Source organism: Phragmites australis, chromosome 9, assembly GCF_958298935.1.
Source record: "Phragmites australis chromosome 9, lpPhrAust1.1, whole genome shotgun sequence".
Lineage (NCBI taxonomy): Eukaryota > Viridiplantae > Streptophyta > Magnoliopsida > Poales > Poaceae > Phragmites > Phragmites australis.
In genome coordinates this window covers 31,773,404-31,796,674 of record NC_084929.1, presented here as the reverse complement: position 1 = coordinate 31,796,674, position 23,271 = coordinate 31,773,404, and the positions used below count along the sequence as shown (strand labels likewise).

General features: G+C 40.8%; 1 protein-coding gene and 2 pseudogenes across 1 annotated transcript; 1 reads left to right on the top strand and 2 right to left on the bottom strand.

Annotated features, from left to right (window-relative positions):
* Positions 1 to 413: 413 nt before the first annotated feature.
* On the bottom strand, positions 414 to 2,313 carry LOC133928151 (acid phosphatase 1-like; annotated as a pseudogene).
* Positions 2,314 to 4,848: 2,535 nt separating this feature from the next.
* On the bottom strand, positions 4,849 to 6,737 carry LOC133929857 (protein SULFUR DEFICIENCY-INDUCED 1-like; annotated as a pseudogene).
* Positions 6,738 to 20,769: 14,032 nt separating this feature from the next.
* LOC133929856 (CLAVATA3/ESR (CLE)-related protein 25-like) lies at positions 20,770 to 22,834 on the top strand. The gene is made up of 2 exons (XM_062376614.1): positions 20,770 to 21,357; positions 22,443 to 22,834. The coding sequence occupies exons 1-2, from the start codon at positions 21,128 to 21,130 to the stop codon at positions 22,483 to 22,485; spliced, it is 273 nt and encodes a 90-aa protein (XP_062232598.1). The 5' UTR covers positions 20,770 to 21,127; the 3' UTR covers positions 22,486 to 22,834.
* The last annotated feature ends 437 nt before the right edge of the window (positions 22,835 to 23,271 follow it).

Genomic DNA, 23,271 nt, shown 5'->3' with positions numbered 1-23,271 from the left:
GATCAAAACTTGACCTATGTATTAACTTGATCCGTTAGTTGCAATAAAAGGAAATATCAATCATCTGCCACCTTAAAGATTGTCACAAAAGAATTTGGCAACCTTAAAGAAAAACATAGATAGGATTACCAATCCTTGTGTATTTACTGTGTTTGTAATCTGAAAAAATAAGATATGAGAAGGCCCACTTTTTCCACAGCAATTTTTGATCTTTTGGATTGGCTAACTGCCTGTCACCCTGCACAGCCTACACTGGAGCCCTCCCTTTGCCGCACTACAGCGAGTCAAGGATAGCTTAAATAGCGTTCTTCAGAGTGGGGGGGTGACCTCTTGAGCAAGCACCGGTTACTGATCACAGCAACGCTGGTTGCAGGATCATGATGATGTCATCAAATTTCCATTCGCATTAGCTCCTAATGGTAGACATTCCTGTCGATGTACTTGTAATAGTAGGATTTCTTGCTAAAACCAATACAGTATCCTTAACTATGGAAATCATAAAAGCTAATCGGACAGACAAAACAGTCTGCAGGGTAGAGTGTACAGTTGTGCATACCATTGGCCTATGATGATACCTGTTGGTAACATTGCACCGGTTATTCAGTGGAATCAAGATGCATATGTATTGTACATTGCACAAGAACCTTCGTTTGTCAATGACAACTACGTTTGAGGTGGGCAATGAAGATATCTGACAAGCTCTCAAGTTGTGGACCAAACTACTGGATTAGCAAGGTCGAGAGGGTGGGAAGTCATAAAGTGCAATCACTAGCGTGGCAAAAAGGAAGCTATGTATATGTGCGTGATATTCTTCGTCGAGGCATTTGATCAAGCATGTGGCGGACACGAACAGAACAGGTGGCAAACAACAAAAGCAACTGGGATGAGTAGCTTTGCTGATGGATCATACCTGAGCAGGTCACAAGGAGGCCATTGGACGAGGGAAGCAGAACGAAGATGCCAAATTCAGCGTTCTTTTTTTTTTGGGAGGGGGGGGGGGTTCAATTTCAGCATACATCAAAGGGATTTTGACCCTTAACTACCATTAGCTAATCTATGGTAGATAATGTCACATGCCATGAAGAACACCAAAGACGTGACAGAATATTTGGAAAAAAAAAGCCAAACTAATGAACTATTTTAGAGTAAAGTGATACTTTTCTTAGAACAGACAATAACAAGTCAGGTTAGGCAGATAATAAATAGCACCCAAGATTTCACCATAATTCGCGTCCTTGGCAAATGGTAGCTAAATGCTGCAATGTGCGAGGTATACCTATGTATGAGCTTGTCCCAATCATGGAAACACTCTTTGTTCAGGTTGTCCACCGTGACGCCCTGGTGCGTCTCGCTTCGGTCGGTGAGCAGGAAGGTCTTGAACCCAAGATCACAAACCTCCTTGTACAGCTTCAAGCTAGAGGGGATCGCCGGCGCCTCCCCCCTCTCCACCCACTTGTCAAACATGTGGTGGTCGAGCAGTTCAAGCCTACCATTTTGAAATCAAGAACCACATGTGAGACCATTTCAATTGAGTAATTCATGCCTAACTTTTCTTCCCCGTTTCCTGCTTAAAGTTTTGCCATTTTTCGATAGCATGTACCAAACGAGGATTGATTGCACCATCAAACTGATGCCTAACAAATTAGAATTTTCTACCATTTTTCTAGATGGGGATGTGCGAGGCAACAGGGGTGTTCACCCGTATCCGTGCTCGGCGTAGTAGGGTAGGTTGGAGGACAGCGTCTTGTTGACGTCGAACACCCAGGTGTCGTAGCTGTCGTCCCCGATGGGCGCGGCGCGTTCGCGGAGGAATCCCGCGCCACAAGCTCCAGGTCAAAGTGGTAGGCGACCCCCGTGAGGCCGTGACGTAGTCCCGCACGTGCGTCGCGCACTCCACCAGAACGGCCTTCCACGACGCCAGGTTGTTGGCATCCGCCGCCAGCCTCCAGCTCGCGCACCGCACATCTGACGGCACCTCCTCCAACCCCTTGCTGTCCGCCTCCCACGTCGTCGCCGACGTCAGGATCTCGATGACGAGCGGGTGTGGTAGGAGGTGCTGCTGTGCCGCGTCCGCCTCCTCGGAGGTGCTTGCTCTGCCTCTTCCGCGTGCTGCTGCTTCTCCTCGAGGTCAAGCTTGGTGACGCTGAGGTCCTCGATCTCAGTGTGGGTGGAAACAATGGCATAGGACTTGGCGGCGGCGTGGGCACGCGCGAGATTTGGGCGGATCCCGTCAAATCCAGCTGCGTAGGTAAAGCCAAGCCCAACCCCAATCCACTGTGCGGCCCTGCTCCGACTCACCGCCACCTTCGACATCGTCTAGGCTACTCACCTCGCGAGGTGGCCGGAGGATTTACTCGCCGAGGCCGCCGTGGTGTTGCCCTCGACGCGGGTTGTACTTATACGGGGCGTAGAGAAGCTGGAGGATAGAGCTGGCAACTGCGGTTGGGGCGCTGTGGTTCACGGGGGGGGGGGGGCGGAGAAGGCGGGGGCGGGGCTGGCGGTAGCAGGCTCTCCTCCTTGGGACCACACGACGGCAAGGAAGTCGGGGCGACAGATGTGGATGGGGCAAGGGGCGATGAGGATGAGGATGGGTGCGGCGATTTCGGGAGCATGGCGCGCTGTGCATTGCAATGGGCGCGAGCAGAGAAGCCCCGGGCGGGGAATCGGGGAGAGAGGGGTGAGCGGTTACGCGGGAGTGCGGAGCACGGGCACGGGCGTCCGATTGAGAACGAATAGCGATCAGAGACGACGATAGCAGAGGAATCGACATCGGCAGAGGAATATTATGTGCGGACGGAACACGTCTTACTCCTTTTTTAAATAGGAGAGATTAGAAAAGTTTTTTCTATTAGATTATGGATTACGAGGTTTCGTAGTATAATTTAGTTTGTCATTTTTATATTGTGATTGTTTGTTTTTATTTTTGGCTAAAATTTATAATTATAATTAAAAAACAAACAAGACTTTATTATTGATTTTTTTAATTCCGGAATTTACAAATATATATTATTTTTGAAATTTACAAATCTATATAAATATCATTAGTTGGATGGACAACAAGTGCATGTTACCTATGTAATGGATGATGGTCCACGTGGCACCCCACCATTAAGTATTGTCTATTTTTAAAAGCTGCTCAACTGGGCTCACCTCGTGTCATGTGATCCAACAAGCTATATGTACTTATCGACTATCCAACGGATGACAAGCGTGTGTATATATATATTTAAAACGGACAAACATATATACAAATTCTGAAAAAAAATATAAATGAAAAAATCCCCAGATGTACGGAGTGAGTGAGTTGGGCTGAGAGCCTGCGACAGTTGGACGGACAGTCCATAGCGAAAGCTGAAAATGTGATGGCCCAGAATTATATTGTAACGAAACAGCTTAGTTGGACTTGGGCTTCGATTGAATGGTTCAACTGTGCAAAAACAAAATGTTGGTCTGTGAAGTACTATTGCTTATGGAACGTACAGTGTCTCACAAGAATTAGCTATAGCAGAAACAAAATGGATTATGTAAACTTTCACTGCTTCCTCTAAAAAAATTGTAAACTTGCATTGCTCTGCTAAAGTGAATGTAAACTTTCAAAGCAACGATCCAGACATGTCCTTCAGATTTTTTTCAATGGGTTATTTTTGAACTCTTCTCCAGTAACCTAAATGGTTTCAAAGAATAAAAGTATACATCACGATTTAAATTTTGGTGGGGAAGCTTGTGGTTTCCCAGTGAAGTGTTGGATCCAGCAAGCGCTAAGGTGCACACAGAGTGTCACGGTCCACGCTTCTCCCCATCCTCCACAGACCTCATATCTAGCCCCCTCTACTCGGACGAAGTTTGTTATCGTTGCTCCAATGTCTGCCTTATAGCCCTTTGAAACGCGGGATTGGAAAACCATAGGAATAGGATAGTAATGTATATGAAAAATAGATGATTGAAAAATACACTTTAGAGGAATGAGTGTCTGGATGAGCCGTAGAAAAAACACAGGAATCGTAGAACCAACAGTACCAAATTCTACGTGAACAGTGCAAAAATGGAGTCTGAGTGGATGTTAGAATCCTGTGTTTTTGCTCTGGAAATGGAGGGATAGGAAAAGTTCCTATGGTTTTCTTGTGATGGATTACTAGGAGCCAAAGGGTGCTATAGTGTCTATTCCATAGGATCGATGATTCCTCTGTTTTTCCTTCGAAATTCCCGTGAACCAAAGGCCCCTTAGTGTGACGGCACCAATTGCGGTCGCCAGTACCCCTCCTCATCACCACCCCTACCTGTCAAGCTACTCGCTGCCCGCCTTAAAGCTCTATCCAATGTTTCTAGAATAAACCCGCATGCGGCGGCACCCTTGTTACCGGCTTAGCCGCCCATTGTCGGGATTATATATTCCCTGATATTTATGCTCGAGGACCTCTAGTACTTGTATACAATAAGCATAATTAGAATTGAATATTCTTGTCTGTGCTGTGAAATTTCAGTCACCTAGGATGAAGCTTATTTTTGCTTTGTTCTCTGGTTCAGGACAATGAGTATGTACTTAGCTTCAAACAGGCTGGTAGATGGACAGAAATGTCAGAAATGTATACAAAACTTTTTGGAAGATAATGAACTGTGTTCAGGACTAATCTTGGATTTACTTTTAGTCATCCAGCTCTTTTAGTCTACATGATGTTTGCTGTGTACCGTTCTTAATCAGTAGCCTATGTGCTGTGTTTTTTCTAGTTGATTCAGCCTCTTAGTTTGGCACTGCATTTTCTGATGCAGTGATGCTGATCTGACAGTAAATATTAGCATTTTTGTCTTGGATGAAACTGCAGTTTTTAGGAGTTAGGCATGCTGGAACTCTGAAGCCGAGTCATTTTCAGTTTTCATTGTAACAAGCCAAGAAGTGATCAGTTCACAACAGGCAATTGTATATCCTGCACAAGTACACAGCAGGCAATTGTACATCCTGTACAAGTACACAACATGTTTCAAGAACATTTGTTTACTGTCTGAAGAAAATCTGCAGCATAAAACATGAAGAAAAAAACACACTACTCCTGAAGGGAACGCTTTGCATCAACCCCAGCTATATGATTTTTTTTTTCTCTAAGGTAACACCTCCCATATATGCACAAAAATATCTAAGGTAACACACGGTTACGCCCTCTAAGATCAAAAACCATGAAGAACAATGAATCAACAAGCTATTTGGTCCCTGAAAGTGGCAATCTCCTCAAACACAGGCAGCCTCCTTGACCTGAACGGCGTCCACTCATTCATCACAAGGTCTAGTCTCTCCATGATCTCTTCGCTGACACTCAAGCCAGCATCGAGCGGCGATGAAACATGCATCAATGAGTTGACCACATCACGTTAGAATGCAGGAATCCTTGAACAGTTGTGCAAGATATGATGCAGCAAAAATGCACCTTGTAGAGGTCGATGAGGAGGTTGTCGAGGGACTCCTGAGCCTGCTTGGAGCAGAGGTGCCTGAAGGATCTGATGGCCTCGATCGCCTCCTCAGAGCGATCCTGCTGCTTCATCACCACGGCCATGTCCTTGAGGGCACTGTCCGCCCTGTCCCCGGAGTTGATCGCCTTTCAGAACCACACGATCGCCATATCCGGTTGCTTCTCCACAAGCTGATTTCATGCAATGAAAGTCATTTCACTCAAGTTAGCGATCAAGATTGTTGGGAGGACTTCAGCTAAATCTTGTACCACTACTAGTAAGCATGAACTAAGCCGTGTGCAATTAGGTGTTTTAAGTACTAAATATGAACCAATCATGAAACACGCAATTGATTGGACCAGTGAACAACTCATCCCCACCCGTTGGATCATTATCCATTTATGGTAACTAGCCCAATATTGTAGTAGTACTACATGGAATGATTAAGTGAACAGTGTAGCAAAAATCACAGAACCAAATAACAAGAACTATCACAATCAATATCCATATCAAGCCAAAGGCAATCTTGCCAACAAAGTTGAAATGTACAATATTTAGTTTCTATTGAGAGTTGAGACAAACAAAAAAGGTGCTAAAATAGCTGGAATTCATAATCAGGGAAACATTTACTGTTAGGATTAGCAAAAAAAAGACCTAGTAACGGATGAGGTGGTTTGTGTCAACACCAGTGTCTAGAGCAAAGGTCAATTGACATGGAGAGAATTGAAGGAGGCACCCAGAAACATACAAAAGACGGTTGCTTCCATGCAAATAGCTACACAAGCTAGCTATTGATAACTTGGCATGCCAATTCAGTATTGCTACAATCTACTCGAGAAAAGATAGAGAGAGATTTGGCAAGAACAGAGATCGACTATAACCTGAAGGTGCTTGGCTCTGACGTACGGGCTGTCGCGGGCGGGCACCTTGTGGACGACATGGAACAGATCCTTCTTCTCCCCGCCGACGCCACCACCACCCCTCCTCTTCGAAGAAGCCATGGTGGAGCACTCTGAACGGAGGCTTGGCGAGAGAGGAGCAGAGGTGGGCGATGAGAACAACGACCAGCGCCCACTGATAGGCGGTTTGTTCTAGCGGTTTGCGGGATCTAGGGGTAAGGAAGACGGGGCCGGAGGAGAAGATTGACGAGGTGGGTGGAGTGAACCTGGACGCGAGGGCGTCCGGGTTCCAGAGCGGGGGTTGGATGGGGACATGGCGGCCGTCTAAGCGAGGCGGGCGGCGTGACGTGATATGATCCGAACAGGGCGCAATGACGTGCTCGCGGCGCCTTGAGGGAGAACTGGCGGGGGCTTGTGATGGCAAACATACCGAGCATTTAGGCTACGTTTGACACGGCTTCAGTTCCGAGTTTCTCCTCACACATGAAATTTGTATATTAAAATAAAGTGAATTAAACATATATTTTTTATTAAAAATAAAAATATGATAACTCATCTAAACACTCAGAATATACTCACAGCTCTAGCTCCACCAATTTTTTGAGATAGAGATAGCTAGCTCCAAAAAATTTTAAAGTTAAAGCTCTATCAAATAAACTTTATTATTATGCTCAGCCAGTGTTACGATTTGCTACACTTTTCATATCCATGTCTTCACCCACTTTCCGAGCAGTGAGTTGTTTGAACCGCAAAAAAATCTACTACTAATGTTTCATGTTTCAGACGGGTCCTGCCATATAATGGCATTTTCTTCACCTTTTTTTTTCCTTCGAAGAATGCCTTATTCTGAAGTGCATCCAACATCTCAGGGATGCGCATTAGTTGAAAAGGTTGCTAAATACATGCTCAGAGCCTCCATTTCAGTTTGCCTGTCTTCTAGGATTAACTAGCGGAATAGCCGTCGGTAGAGGAGTGGGAGGAGGCACTTAGGTGGGATGCAAAGACCATCTTCAATGGTTTTCTTTAAGGGTACAGAATCCCTTCACGATGGGATTTTCGTTCTCTTCAGCGCTTCAACAGTTTCCCTTCACGATTCTCATCACGAAAGGATTCTCAAGGCCATTCCCTCCAGGACGGTATTATCTCTCTTTTCCTTTCACGATTCCACTCGAAGAGAAGCTGTTGAAGATGAGAGGAAATAAAGGGAATGAGAACGGAGAAGTGAACGAAATGAATTGAATATGGTTGAAGATGGTCTTATGATGCTTTGGGATTCATGTTTTTTTGGTTTTTGGAAAGCGTAGAAGCACTTCTCAAATGAATAGACTTTCCAAAAACTTGTGGAATTATCCTTTTCCTCTTCTTCTAATTAACGAGAAATTCTAGAATTCTTATTTTGCTCGGGGGTGGGGCACTTGTCCCGGTGCTCAACAATTATGCACGGCATTTACGGAACTAACCATAACATATATGCTGCTACCGTACTGATAGAGGTGGCCTTCGCTCGATAAGAAGATCGCGACCATCTCAATGTCATAAAGTACCAAGAGTTCTTGGGCACCCCGTAACCGATTGCCCTTACAGCGATGTAAATGACACCTTTGTTACCTTTCAAGGTGCTTCTAAGTTTTAACATAGAACTTCACTTCAAATTTATTTTTTAAATAATAGAAGTACAACTCCTAGTCCCTACTCCAGCGAGACGAGAAGATGTCAAGGATGCATACAATAATTACACTGCCATCACTAAAAATAATACAAAAAACAACCGGCTTTAGGAGAAAAACTAAACAAAACTTGGCTATGATTTAATCATAATTAGGGCCCATGTCAACTAAGGGCCATATATTTCTTTTTTATTAGTTTCTAAAAAAATCATTTTTTTTTCTTGACTGTGGGATTATTGTGGTGCATTGTGTACCACACGTTGTTTTTATATATTAAGATAAGATCATACAATTTCCTATATATGCACTATTTGAATTTTGATCTTAACTTTCCTTAATGTTATAGAAGATATTTTGATGATGAATTTAACAAAATCATTACCATTGTTGTATAATAGTGATCAAAGTTTTTAAAGTTTGTTCCAGGACACATAGTTTGGACCGGATACACTAACAGAGGGCAAAGTTTTCAATGCAACAAGAAGTCTATGGCAAACAAATTAGAGTGAATTGCACAAAACTACAAGTATTGTGTTATTTGTAACACAAAACTGCAAATATTGTGCCTACTACCACAAAACTACAAGTATTATGCACTAAGTTTACACAAAATCCAATTTTAATTAGATTCATCTAAAAAATGATCTTATATTTCTCTAAAAATCCTAGAACTTTTTGTACTGTCTCATAATCCATGTGCAACCCATTTTAATTGGATTTACCCAAAAATCGTATATAGAATTTTAACTAAAATTCTCCAAAAATACTACTTTTATAACTCCTAACAATTGTTAGGGCCTCAAATAAAATCCTAAAATTATAGGAAAATCACTAATACTCTTATTATATGATGAAATAATTTCTAAAATTATTCTAAGCCCTAGGTTATATGGTGAAAAATAAGTTCTTTTGTAATGCCCCATTTATATGCTCTATTTATATACTTACAAAGGAACTCGCTTTTTTACCATATAAATTAGGGCTGAAAATAATTTTAAAAATTATTCCATCATATAAGAAGAATATTAATGAATTTTTTCAGATTTTTGGGATTTATTTTGAGGCCCTAACAATTATTAGGAGTTATAAAGTAGTTTTTTTAGAATTTTAGTTTAAATTATACAAGGTATTTTTGGGTGAATCTAATTAAAATGGGTTGCATATAAATTATGAAACACGTACAAAAAGTTATAGAATTTTTAGAGAAATATAAGACCATTTTTTGGTAAATTCAATTAAAATCGGGTTTTATGTGAAATTAGTGCACAATACTTGTAGTTTTGTGTTACAAATACCACAATACTTATAGTTTTATGCCACTCAAAAAATTCTGAAGATAGCATAATGGAAGTAGTTCTATGACTAATAGATGGATTTGCTAATAACAGTGCTACCTCCACGAGGGGAATCAAGATATACTTAGTATAATGCCTGTGCTAATGCTACGGTGATATTTGGTAATGCAAATAAAACAACCAAAAGGCGATATATATTTTGGTAATAAGCATAGAATGAGATAGGTTTAAGATTCATGTAAAAAAGGAACGATACAGAGAGTTATTATATTGTTAAATCCATTGTCACGTGCATAAAATAACATCGTAACTTTTGTGTATTTTAAAACCATCTAAATCTTGATACGCTTAAAAAATTTCTATGTAACTTCAGAAATATTGTCTATATCCTTTGTGAGTAATCATCTTATGTTCTCTTCTCTAGTTTTCTTAGTTGTGCAGTCTCTTGTGAGTAGTTCTCTATTGTCAGTCTTGCTCGTATCTTAACTTTACGCTGTTAACGCATGTAATTGCTTCTCTTCGCGCACCTTAACATAAGCCGGTAATGTTTCGGGTCTTTCGGAAAAAAATCACTGAGAAATTATAGAGAACAATGCACATTTGCGTGATGAATCTTGCATTGTGATGCTAACACCAGCAGCCTCAAACAGGGATCTGATTTTCGTTTCGTAGATCTTCTTCGAGTATTTCTTGCCGCTAAAAGGGTGGATGAAGATGAACAATCTCTTCGCCCGACCTGTGTGTGTGTGTGTATATATATATATATATATATATATATATATATATATATATATATATATATATATATATATATATATGCTGGCAAAAAGTAGAAGAATTTATCCTGATTCACTCCCGGGAAATCTCATTTCAGCGCGGGAGACTTTTTACCGGGGATTGTCTCTTTGTCAGATAGTCTGTCGGCAAAAGTATTTTCCCACGAATAATAAGCCCCCTTTGCCAAATCTCGTGACAGATTGAGCGCTGTCACACTTGATGGGGTCGTGTACAGGGTGCAACCTCGGTTCTACTGCTAAGTGAAGGCTACACAAAGTTGTTGTCGGGTGGAAAAATCTATTGCAAAGACAAGGCTGAGCGTAAACAGTTGCAGACAGCGAAGTATCACTTCAAGACAAAATACAAAATTCCGAGGCAATCACTGCATCGACACGCATGCATTGCGCCATGCTTTTGCTAAAATAGAGCATGAGTGCGTCACTTTGGGGACGAAAATCCTACTATGGATGGATTTTCGTTCTATTTAACGTTCTAACGGTTTCTCTTTACAGTTACTGTCACAATGAAACACAAAGTCATTCTCTTTAGGACGGGATTCTCCCTACTTTCCTTTCGCGATTTTTCTCGAAAGGAAGTTGTTGGAGATGAGAGAAAATAAAAGGAATGGGAACAGAGAAGGAAATCGGAAAGGGTAAGAAATAAAGGGAATATGGTTGAAGATGGTCTAACGATGATTTATCAACGTTGTTCCCCAATTCCTGTGGGGGATCGAATTGAACTTATTCTTGTGTTTTTTTTTAGAATTTTAAATGTGCCTCTAAAATGATACTTTCTCTCTAAAAAAAACATGGCATTTTGAATATACTTCCGGTCAAACATTTGAAACTTCGATTACTAATATCTTTTGAAACATCTAGTAGAATTGAAACATGGAAATTATAAATTTGTCTTTAAGTACGCTTTCATAATATCATAATTTTATTGGATTTTATAATTATTCTAATAGAAAAATAGCACGCTACACTTCGAATATTGTGTCATCGCACAACATCAAATCGGAAATTAGCTCTTAAGGTCAGAGTAAGAACGTGTTGCATGTTTATACTTCTCTTAGACATTCAAGGATTTTTGGAAACCAGAAGTTTTACCTGAATTCTATATGAATTAAATTGTTCCATATGAAAATCTTGCATCCCAAACGGGGCACTAAACAGTATATGGATTTTCGACCAAAAACTAACTCCTAATATCAAGGTACAAATATACTACTAATACTTCCCTTAGACATTCTAAGATTTTGCTAACCAGCTATCCGATTAATCTCTAGATTGCTCTTTGGTGTTGAGTTGCATGAGGTGACCATATTTTTTTTCTTTTTTGAAATTATGATAGGAGCTTTCATTAAGGAGGTGGGCACCCGGATTTGAACAGGGTGCCTGGAGTGGTTTGACCATTTCTTCAAACTAGAGCATCGTTGGATTAAGTCGAGATTGGGTGAATGAGCTTCTGATTTGAACCCCATCTACAAAGAAAGCCAGTATAGGCCTCTTTAGGAACACGAGAATTGTATTGCCTCCTGTGAGATTCCTACAAGATTCACGTGAGATTATTGGGTTCTATAAGGCGTGTTCATATGCCAAGGCTCTCGCGGTATTCCTTAAGATAAATTGGGGGTTGTCTGCCCCTCCCAATCTTCATTTTTTTTATAGGGAAAAGTCTAGTTTACACCCTCAAACTATCATAAAAGTCCGATTTTCAATTTTGAACCACAAAACCAGACATTTGACAACCACAAGCGAAGAAACAGGACAAAATACCCCCCCCCCCACGCAAACTACTCTGGTTTTTGCTAACGTGGCGATGATTTTTGCTGACATGGTGGCGGTTTCGCACACATGGCAGACCGATCAGGAAAAAAAAACAAAAAAAGGAAAAAAAGGAAAAATAGAAAAAACATATTTTTTAAAAAAATAGAAAAATAAAAAATAGAAGAAAAAAATCCATTTTTGTTATTTCAACTGTCACAAAAGTCTAACTGTATGTACAACATTAAATAATATAGATATACTTGTCAGAAAGAATAAAAGTACCAATCCCTAACATCATACAAATGTATGTCAGCGAGTAGAACATGCATTTGTCCCCTTTCTTCGTCAAGCTGACTGTCTTCTAATAACCCTCATCTAAGCTTGGTATTCGTGAAAACCCCCCAATTCCTAACCTCCTGATGTCGAAACCCTAACTCCGGTATCAATTGTAACAAGGGAAAAATCTAATTTAATTGTAACTTAGACTTTTCCATGGATATCAGGCTTAGAGAGGGGTTATTAGAAGACAGTCAGCCTGACGAAGGAAGGGGACAGATTTATGTACTACTCGCATACATACATTTGTATGAGGTTAGAGATTGATATTTTTATTCTTTCTAGCATGTATATTATTTAATGTTGCACATACAGTTGGACTTTTGTGACAGTTGAAAGACTAAAAATAGATTTTTTCTGATTTTTTTTTAAAAAAATCTGTTTTTCTATTTTTTTATGATTTTTCCTATTTTTCTGATTTTTTTAAAAAAGCTGTTTTTCTATTTTCCTATTTTAAAAATTCTATTATTTAATTTTTTTCCCTGATTTTAAAAAATATTTTTAGATTTCTTTTCTATTTTTTCTAAGTTTTTTTCTATTTTCCTGATATTTCCTAATTTTTCTGATTTTTTGGCTGACTGGTCTGCCACGTGTACGAAACCGTCACCACGTCAACAAAAATCACTGTCATGTCAGCAAAAACTAGAGTTGTTCGGGTGCAGTGGTATTTTGTCCGATTTTGTCACTTGGTGGTTGTCGAATGTTGGTTTTGTAGTTCAAGTCTAAATTAGACTTTTCTCTTTTTTATAAGGTGTGTTCATACGAAAAATCAATTGTTGATGGGACTCGTTTTACCAAATTTTGTGCTAACATTTTCTTCCAAATATATGTTTAGAAAATACTTTTGTTTTACACAGCATCTACTGCCAGTGGGACACATACGTGCAGGCAGAGGGTATACATACACGGCTTTCACAAAAGATTGGAATAGCCTCCAATCCTCCATCATCATCTCAAAGTGCGTAGAACAAAGAGAAAAGAACCCCTGATTCGTAGATGGATCACATGAATTGCCAGGATATACGCAACTTTTTAAAGGATCTACATCTGCACCCATGCACGACACGAGCTCGCAATGAGTAGATTACACGGACGGGTTAAAGATGGCCGTATTTGACCGGCCCTTTGCGCGAGATACATGTAGCATCCGAAGTCCCCCAAGGCTGTGAAAGAAAGAAGGAAAGTGCTGGGGCTCTTCTGAAAAGCCTCTCGGAACCAGAGAAAAAAAAGCCCCTGCTGAGTACACGTTCAAACAATACACGACCGGTAGCCGTTCTCGTGGTGGCATCATGCGGTCCTCTCTGAAATACATGACCGGGCATGAACGCCAATGGGAAGTTTAGGGTAAAGAAGAATGTTAACAACTTAACATGCGCCCCGGAAAAAAGAAACATAAAGGCTATTCTTCACTTGATGATGAGTATTGAGTGCTGACACAGGCGTGCACCGCTTGCTCAACATTGTCACCGTCCAGTATAGGTTTTGGAGATGCCGAGAGGCAACGGCGGTGGCGGTGCTATCAGAACCCCAATGAGGAAGCCGGATGGTAGGTGGGGCTGGCGAGGGCAATGAGGCTGAGTGACTAGGAGGTGGCGACGAATCCAGCGGTGCAGGGGCGGCAAAGCCAGCTAGCTTGGTGTTGAAGAGAAATTGGAGAATAGTTGAGGGAGGAAGATGAACTGCGCTTGTTTGATCATCATACAATGATTAACATTTTTTTTTTTGAAAAAAGGCCAGGAGGGGCTGGCGATTCGTAAGAGGGGGGGCACGCGCCGTAGGTTCGAGCCCAAGCGGATAGCCTCCTCACCGGGAGGACTTACCAACCGAGCTAAGCTCGGTTTACATATAATGATTAACAATGTCTACGGAGATAAAGATGTTTGGAATATGAATAGATTTATTGATTCTGCTACTCAGAGCAGTATCAAATGAGACCATAGAGGTCATGAATTTAGGACATGTCTAACCCGTTTACGTGAAACCTATGATAATTTTTGTAGTTGAGATTCTAAGACGTATGAGTCCATGTCATGGTATATATGATCGGATAATCACGATGAAGATGACACTGCAACAAACCACAAGTCAAGACAAGATGTCTATTCAATCCTCTAATAATCTTTAAGTAGTGTGTTAATACGAGCTTGATTCGAGCCATTTGAGATAATACTGTTGGAATTTGCTGGAATTTTATATGAAATAGTTCGATTTTCGGAGGAATCCAAAGAAGTCCCCACTTCCTATTGGGGCTTGAGTAGCAAATCTCTTTCCTACAAACTTGGGACCTTTAATCCAGTTGGCACAACCTATCTCCTAATTTTCTTGTCAGTAAACTAAAGAGGTGGCCATCAGAAAAGAGAAAGCAAACTGAAGAAGCGAAATGATTGTGTGCAAGTACAAATATTCCTTCAAAATTCAGTAACCACTGTATGAACTCATGTACTTGGACCTTACCTATCATCTCTTTGTTTCTTCTCCCTCTAACATGCATATACCATTTTGTGCACTGAAATTTCATAAGAGGATCAGTTTGTATGGACAATAGCACTCAACATATGTATTACTTCCTCCGTTCAAATAAGTGATGTCACTACTACATAACCATCGATCACTACCGGTTCCAAAACCCCTTCACAGCCGGTTTTGGAACCGACAGTGATAGTGATACCTCTTTCAGAAAACAAAACAAAAAAAAGACAAGTCGGCTCGATGCTGGAGCTTCACCGCCACTGTGGTGTCGTCGTCCCAATCCAAGCACCATAAAATTTGCGGTTTCACTAACCCTCAAACAGACAAACAAATCACTACGGAAGTCACACCTCCACCTCAACGGTGGAACACAAAATTGAACTAATCCATGTTGCCAATCGATGAACAAAATCTTGAACGCGAAGGGGAAACAAACAAAAAATGATCGGTGAAGGTCAGCCCCGCGACGGCTCTGCTAAGGTTCTGGCGAGGTCAGAGGTGGATCCGGTCGGGCCTTGGGGGCAATGGCGCTGGGCGGAGTGGAGGCGGGCACCAGAGAAGAAGTCTTCATTGATGACAACGCGCCAACGTCTCTCCTCCTACTCCTAGTCATCGCCGCACGTCCCTCCTCAACGATGACAAGTTGGCAGTAGAGCTCGGCTAGATCTGCCATGCTCTCTACCGTCCTCACCTCCCCTCTTGGCCCTGCCTCCACGGCGAACGCCGCCTCCTCACGTGAGACGTCGCCGGGGCGATCCAGATCTAGAGCTGCTACACGTTTCTACTGCTAGGTACAGCAGCTTCGCTCTTCCATGTACAACTCCGGTGGGGGAGGAGGTCGGTGGGAGAGGAGCGAGTCCAGTGGGAGAGGAGCCGGTGGGGAGGAGGCCGGTGGGAGAGGAGAGAGGCCGGTGGGGACGATAAGGCAGAGAGAGAGCCGGACTGACCCAGACGTAAAGAGATAAGGCAGGGGGAGAGAGCCGGACGTGAGGTTACGAGCCTAAAGTTGATTGAAATGAAATTTCAAGTCCGTCTACTCCTTCACTGCCAGTTGGTATTAAAAACGACAGTATTAGTATCACTGCCAGTTTTTAATACGAACCGGCAATGATAACTCATTATTAATGTCAGTTCTTTTTTAAAATCGGCAATGATACTGATTTTTTTACAAACCGGCATTAATAGTTGTATTACCGCCAGTTTTTGATGATCCGACAATGATGAAACAACATTTATGAGTGTTTTTGCAGTAGTGTGTTTAGGGATGGATGCAGTCAATTATTAAAAACTTTGACGATTAATGCACAAGTATTAAGATTTATCATATAAAAATAAAATTCAATATTTTTTAATAATCTTTGATAAAAATACTTAGAAAAAACAATGGCTAAAGGCATGCATTGAAAATTGAATCGTTGTCCTAAACGATAAATAAAAAAGAACGAAGGTAGTAACAAAGTTCAAAATTTTCCACTATATACCGAAAAAACTTTTTTATAATAAGTTCGAGTAGTCCGCGGCAAAAAGAAAGATATTTCTTCTAGATAATGGAGCAATCATACAATCTTGCCCTCTGCTCGAGCAGAAAATGAGCAAGTTGTTATGAATAGATACTTTTAGATATAACCATGTGATCAATTATCAAGAGTTATGTCTATTGAGAAAAGATATCTTCTTAATAGACATGTCCTCTCATCATGTCTTTTCGCATGTATAAATATGTAAACACCATTATCAATGAATACAAGAGTTCATTTGCTACTATATTGTCTCTATCAATTACTATATACAGTACAACACGTTATCAACACGAATGTTCTCCACTGAGACATCGGCCACAATAGAAGAACACCGACGGCAAGAACAGATATGGACAGCAAGATGGCTGTGATTCCACTCTCCTTATGAACTCCATCGTTTTCTGCTGCAACCAATCCTCAGGTGCCCCCATGCGTATCTTCGCCGTTCATCACAGACAGACGATCTACACTATGCTACAAAGGCGATGCACTCGCGCTCTACAAGGCGTTCATCGGCATCAACATAGAGAAGAAATTGATTCCGACCATCTAGAGCAGAGGCACAAAGGCCATCGGGGAATTTAATTTTAAAGCCCTCTTACCTTAAAATTCACAATGCGCCACCCAATTTCTTGAACGCATTCAAGAACATACATGTGGCTCTATTTCAGCAATTTTATGGACCATCTAAGTATTATACAATGTTGATTGATGCATCTAGAAAATAGTCTCATATGTGTCCTTTATACATAAAACAACACAGTTATGCCAAACTAAATTGCTCAAATGATCAAAACTAGAGCAAATAATCCTGGACGCAGGATCAAATCTATTGACATGGATAATGCCGTTCCTTAACGTGCACTCAATTATTGTTTGATTTTAGACACTACTGCATTAAGTACCATATGTGCACATTCAAAATGATCTAGCTGAATCTCTCATCAAGAGAATTAAATCATTTGCCTAACCGACCAAAGAATTGTAATTAGCCAACATCTTGTTGGTGACATGCGACTTTACACACCACATCATTATACCAAATTCATCCAACTGCAATCATACGGCTCCCTTCATTGTAGTTAATACGTGGAAATTTAGCCTCAGCCAAGTATTTTCCATCTACGAATCGGTTATGTTCTGTACATACCGATATCACCACCGTACAACATAAATCAAAGGGCATTGGGGATCTATATGAGGTATAATTATACGTCAATCATATAATACCTCAAGTCCTTCACAGAGGACATATTCATTGCCTATATACTCATAACATTTTGAGGACAATTTCAGACATTAGGGGGAGATTAATACCACAAAGAATGCCAGAAATCATAACAGAACGTCATACACATTCACATTCAGTCCTCATATCCACGTAATTGATATCTGAATCCTTATTCAGAACATCTTGTATTTGTAATATATTGCAAATAAACTGCCAATATGCATTTACTGACAACAAAGGTGTCACCAAATCCTATAGTCCTACTAGGAATGTACCAGAAAGAGTGAAGGTACCAAACAAAACTACTCAACTCCCAAATCAAAATAAGAGTGGGAGAAATACGGTCACAAAGGATAAAGCTTTTTGCAAGCTACCGGGGAAACAGAGGAATCCCTCATCTACGACAGTAAATGCAAATCAACAACATCAAGTTGATAGACACCTTATGGATATTCACTATCCAAATACCTATAGATGTTCAGCATCCAAATGCTCAGCACAAATGTGTATATAAATTCAGACGTTGGGTCATGGGAACACCCTAACTTTATTGTTTTGGGAAATACACGGAGTTAAATGGGATAATATTTCCACAAACTATATTGATTCCATCGAATCAATCAGTATCAAAGACTACAAATTATCGATAAATAATTTCTCCTTGAAAATTACAGAAGATATTCAATTGGATCTAGGACGAAGTCCATAGCCATGGCAGGGTGCCTCAAAAACTTGGACTGGACCAAAAAGAAGGAAGCAATTGAGGTAGAATTGCACTTGCTCACAAAAGAAAGGTATTCACAAAAGTAATACCTACACCTCTAATGTCTTCCCTACGGAAGCAAAATGGATTTTTATTTCATAAGACGGTGAAATAGCAAGGCTTGTAGCAAAAAGGGTTCACGCAGAGACCCGACATCAATTACGATGCTACATACCCCATGATATGTGTGGAAATTATGTTCTCATATTCAATATCATTGGTAGATTAAATGAATTGGATAGATTCGAACATATAAGTCATTAATGGACTTCGTATTCTGAATCTACATACAAATCATAGTATATATTGTGTATAGCTTAAAGTCGCTCCATGACTTCAAGTAAGTTAAGTTGATTATGGTATAACTGATTAAATGAGTTCCTTCCACATAAGGGTTACTCCAACCACAATGATTACATATGTGTATTCATAATGAAATCCTAATTGAATTTCGTATCATCTCCAAACTACACACGGCAAATTATGTAATCTTCTTATGACGGAATGTGAGATAAATGATTTGGTTCAAACCATATTTCACTTAAGTCTACAACTTGAGCATATTACTTCAGGAATATCTGTCCATCGGTCCGCCAATATCCAAATGATATTGGACAATCGTATCCATCAAAACACTTATGGTTATTCAATCCCTAAATATGAATCAAGATTCATTCATACCTTGGGTTGACAATGAAAAGATATTGAACCTAAAGTTCTATATCTTAGTGCCATCATAGCGCTAATGTACCTTGCAAATTGCAACGAGCCCGATATTACATTTGTAGATAACTTACTAGCTTAAATAGCGCAACTCCAATAACGTCATTAGGTGGGAGTCAAAGAAGATATCCATATATATCTTTATGGCATCAAAGATCTAGGTTTTTTATCAGAAAAATCAAGATTATGACCATAGAGGGATATTAAAACGCTGGCTATATAACTGATCCCCATAACGCCAGATCACAGACTGATATCATGATGATATAGCCTTCTCATAGGAGTCATCAAACAGATTCAATGGCTACTTTCACCTATCATTCTGAAACATCACATACATATGTATGGCTTCGTAGAATGATAATCCACATACAACTATCATGTGGTATTGATTCCATTGAATCATCAGCCATTATCTATGATGATAATTTTGGTATGCATTACTCAAATGCAAACAGGTTATATGAAGAGCAATATAACGAAACATATTGCTCCTAAATTTTTCTATCCTCATAATGGGAGATAGAAATCTTGCAAACTAAATCATGTGGTAACCTCAATGATTTATCAACTTCCATATTCCAAAATGTATTCATGGAATTAGTATGCGATGACTTCGAAATTTGCAAGCGTCAGGAGGAGTCTCCTCCTGAATTTAACCTGTTCATAATTATATTGCACTATTTTCTTTTATGAGTTTTTACTATACAGTTTCTCATATAAGATTTTTAATGAGGTAATATCTACACAAGATCATATGTCATATCCTTTATTTTTCCTTTTGGGATTTTTAAAGGAGATATCAAAGACATATCTATTGTTCTCTAAACTCACTTACGGGTTTTTCCTTTTAAAGGTTTTCTCATATGAGTTTACGAAGAGACAATAATCAATATATGCTGTACCATTTTCTTCTTATTTTCTCACTAGGTTTTAAAAGAGTTTTAACAGCATATCACTATTATTCCTCCTATTTTCCCAAGAGGTTTTCAGAGGTTTTAATATAATACATAGATTATAATTATTGTTCTCTAATCTCACCAAAATGAGTTTTTTCTATTTAGATTTCTCATATGAGCTTACAATAAGGTAATAACCAATATATGCCATGTCATTTTCTTCTTATATTTTTCCATTAAATTTTAAAGGAGTTTTAATGATATATCAATATATTATTTTTTCAACAGGATTTTTAGAGGAGTTCTAATAAGAAGTTTACATTCAAGATAATTAATTAAGTAGGAGTATTATGAACAGACACTTTTAGCTATAACCATATGATCAATTGCCAAGAGTTGTGTCTATTGAGAATAAATATCTTCCCAATAGATATATCCTCTCATCATATCTTTTTGTCATGTATAAATATGTAAACAACATTATCAATAAATACAAAAATTTATTTGCTACTCTATTATCTCTATCAATTACTAACTACACTATAACACAAGTCAAGGTGAATGAAAGAAGCAGAGGATGATGGGGTCAAGTGGCAATGATCCCATCTGAAGCTCAGCACAAATCTCGACAAGAATCTGATAGACGCCGCCAGCTCGCCTTGCAGTACGCCGGTCTCGAACAGGAGAGAAGAGAAGAGAGAATGGCAGGGGACGTCGCGGGGTCCACGAGCTTCCAAAGAAGGAGCTCGGAATCAAACAAGGCCACGTTCCGAACCCCAGCTCCCCGCCCCACGCGTGGTCCTACAAAAGCGCAGCAGATTTGCTTTGAACTCGCAAAGACAAAGAACAAAGAGCAAAGCTATCCACGAAGGCAAGGAAGAAAGCAAAGCAAAGCACCGAGCAAAGAAAGAAGAGAAGCGAAGGAGATACTAAGAATGTTTACAAAACCCAGCAGGGATCACAGATACCAACACCAGGCCACGTACGCAAAGGCCGCGCAATCTGATTGCTCATTGGTAGCATTAGCCGTGCTGTACCCCTGCATGGCATGCTCTTCCCTGAGATCATCCATCGCCAGCTGCCTTGCCCTGGCATCGCCATCATTCAGCTCTGCTCCGCTCCGCCCTTCTCTTCTCGGCTCCCTTCCTCCGCTTTTCTGCACGACCGGCCGGCTTCATATAGCTAGCCGCCGCCGCTGCTGCTGATAAGGCCTCGTGGTCCGCTCCTCCTACAGCTCAAGAACACCATTGCTGCAAGCTTCTCTTCCCTATGAGAGCATTAGCCGTGCCTGTTAGGATTTGAGGCATCGCAGAGAGAAGATTTCGTCTTCTCTTCTCTATATGGGAAGATCAGATAGGTTGCTAGGGGCATTGGTGTGCTGGCTACTGGTCGTGTTCTTGCTGTGCGTTTGCCTTTTGGTGGCCATGGTGGCGACGGATGCTGCCAACTTAGGGCCGGACACCGCACCCTCTGCGGGCGGTGGGCGCGCCAACTTGGCGACGGGCTCGCCGGCGCAGTTCTGGAGCAGCAAGAGGAGGATCCCCAAGGGACCTGACCCTATTCACAACAGGTACCTTGAATCTGTGAAGCATGCATGAATACACTTCTTTTTGGCGGGCATGCGTTTGCTGTTTCCACAGCTAGTGACTGCACTATTGTTTTTCGTATAGTTTATAAGTGCAAGAATAATTAACTGGCTGCATTTGTTAATGGCTGGTGGTGCCATGAACTAAATAGATTTAGGAGATGACATGAACTTGAAAAATTGAAGAGTGCCTTAGCATTCTGTTCATTGTTGTCTGACAGGTACTCTGCTCAAATTGTCTTGTTGGAAGGGCAGAGCTCTTGCATACAATGAACAAACAAACAAACCCTGTGCTCAAGATTTTAGTTGAGTCATACAATGAACAACATGAGAAGTGTAGATATATGTTTTCTGAGAGCAAAAATCTGCATAAATTTTAAAGAAAATGACAACTGATTTGCACATAATTAAGATGTTGCTAGTGTATATGAGATTTGTTCAGTTCTTTTCTTACCCTTTTTTGTACCCCACAGGCCCACATGGCACCTGATAGATAGCAAGATACCTTAGTTTATCGCATTAAAATAGTTCTTGGATTCCGTTTTGCAAGTTTTGGCAGGCACAAGCACAACAGAAGAACCAGAAGAGTGTACTTCTGAACTAAGCAAAGCCTTGCAGAAGTCACTTCACTGACAAGGAAAGCAGCTAGCATGGTTAGCTTATTGTTATTGGTGATTGTGATACCCACATAAGCTTCCATTACTGGGGCCATAGACCAACTAATCAGATAAGTACATATCACAGACAAATGGTTGGCAAGGCAGCAGACAGTTGTCACCTCATAATAAAAGGGCTTTGTTATGCTCAGTTGTTCAGGATCCTTATGGTAAATCTGTCCATCACATTCGAGTATCTGACTCAACACAGATGCTTATATGACGCTTTGATGCCCTGTTAGTGTAAAGATCGAAAGTTGTACTTTATTTATCTAAAAAGAAAAATAATAAAAGGGCTTTCTATGTCAGTGGGGCTCAGGGCTCACTACATACAGTTTGCCCCCAAACAATAAGATGCATATCCCACATTCAACGCTTGGCACTCACCTTCTTTCCGGTTGGAAATGTTTCCAGGCGCGCCGAGAAGGCGACAATCGCGCCACGGCGGAGAGACTAGCCGGAGCCCAGCGACAACAACCGAAAGCTCATCTTCTTCCAGTGAGCCTGTGAGTGATTGGGAAGGAGTCATGAAGAAGATGAGGTAGCTAGCTGCCTAGCTCTCCTTCGATGGGGATTTTGGCTGTGGGTGTGGGGATCTGTATAAAGTTGCAACGTTCCCTCACAAGAATTCTGTTTTGTTTTCCTTTTCGCCAAGCTGGTGACTGATGAGTGAGATTGATTAATTACCTTTCGCATATTCTTCCGAGATTTGATGTGAATCAGTGGTCATTTTTACTGTAACTTTTTTTTTTGTGTGTGCGTGTGCAAGAAATTCAGAAAACCAAAGCTGCCGAATTGGCCGTCCCTGCCTTGCCCGGAGGTTTTGTTCCAGTGTGCTTGTTCTGCTTGTCAGTAGTCAGACTGGTCTGAGGAGTCAATCCGTGATGTACATGCAAACCGCTGTAGACGACATGGCGTTAAGCGAATGGAGAGAGAGAGAGAGAGAGAGAGCCAAAGCTACAGCATCGATGTGTCCGGCTTGTGTTTGTGCGTGTGTGCGCGGTTCTGCTTTCCCCTTTTACTTCTTTTGTTGCAGACGTGTATTTTTTTGAGGTGTTCGAGGACCAAGAAAAGAACGGGAAAGAAACAGTTACTGGGGGCATGAGTGCGAAGTAGCCAGCTTGGCAACGTTGCCGTCTTGAACCTGGCAAGTAGCAGTAGAAGCAAGTAAAGCTGTGTCATGCCATGGCCGTCGCTCGATCAGAACGTCAAATTACTGAGGTCGGGAAATTAAGAGCCGTAA

Coding starts and splice junctions, on each gene's coding strand:
- LOC133929856 (XM_062376614.1), top strand. CDS start 21,128: ATGGGAAGATCAGATAGGTTGCTAGGGGCATTGGTGTGCTGGCTACTG. Junction 21,358..22,442: donor CCTGACCCTATTCACAACAG/GTACCTTGAATC, acceptor AAATGTTTCCAG/GCGCGCCGAGAAGGCGACAA.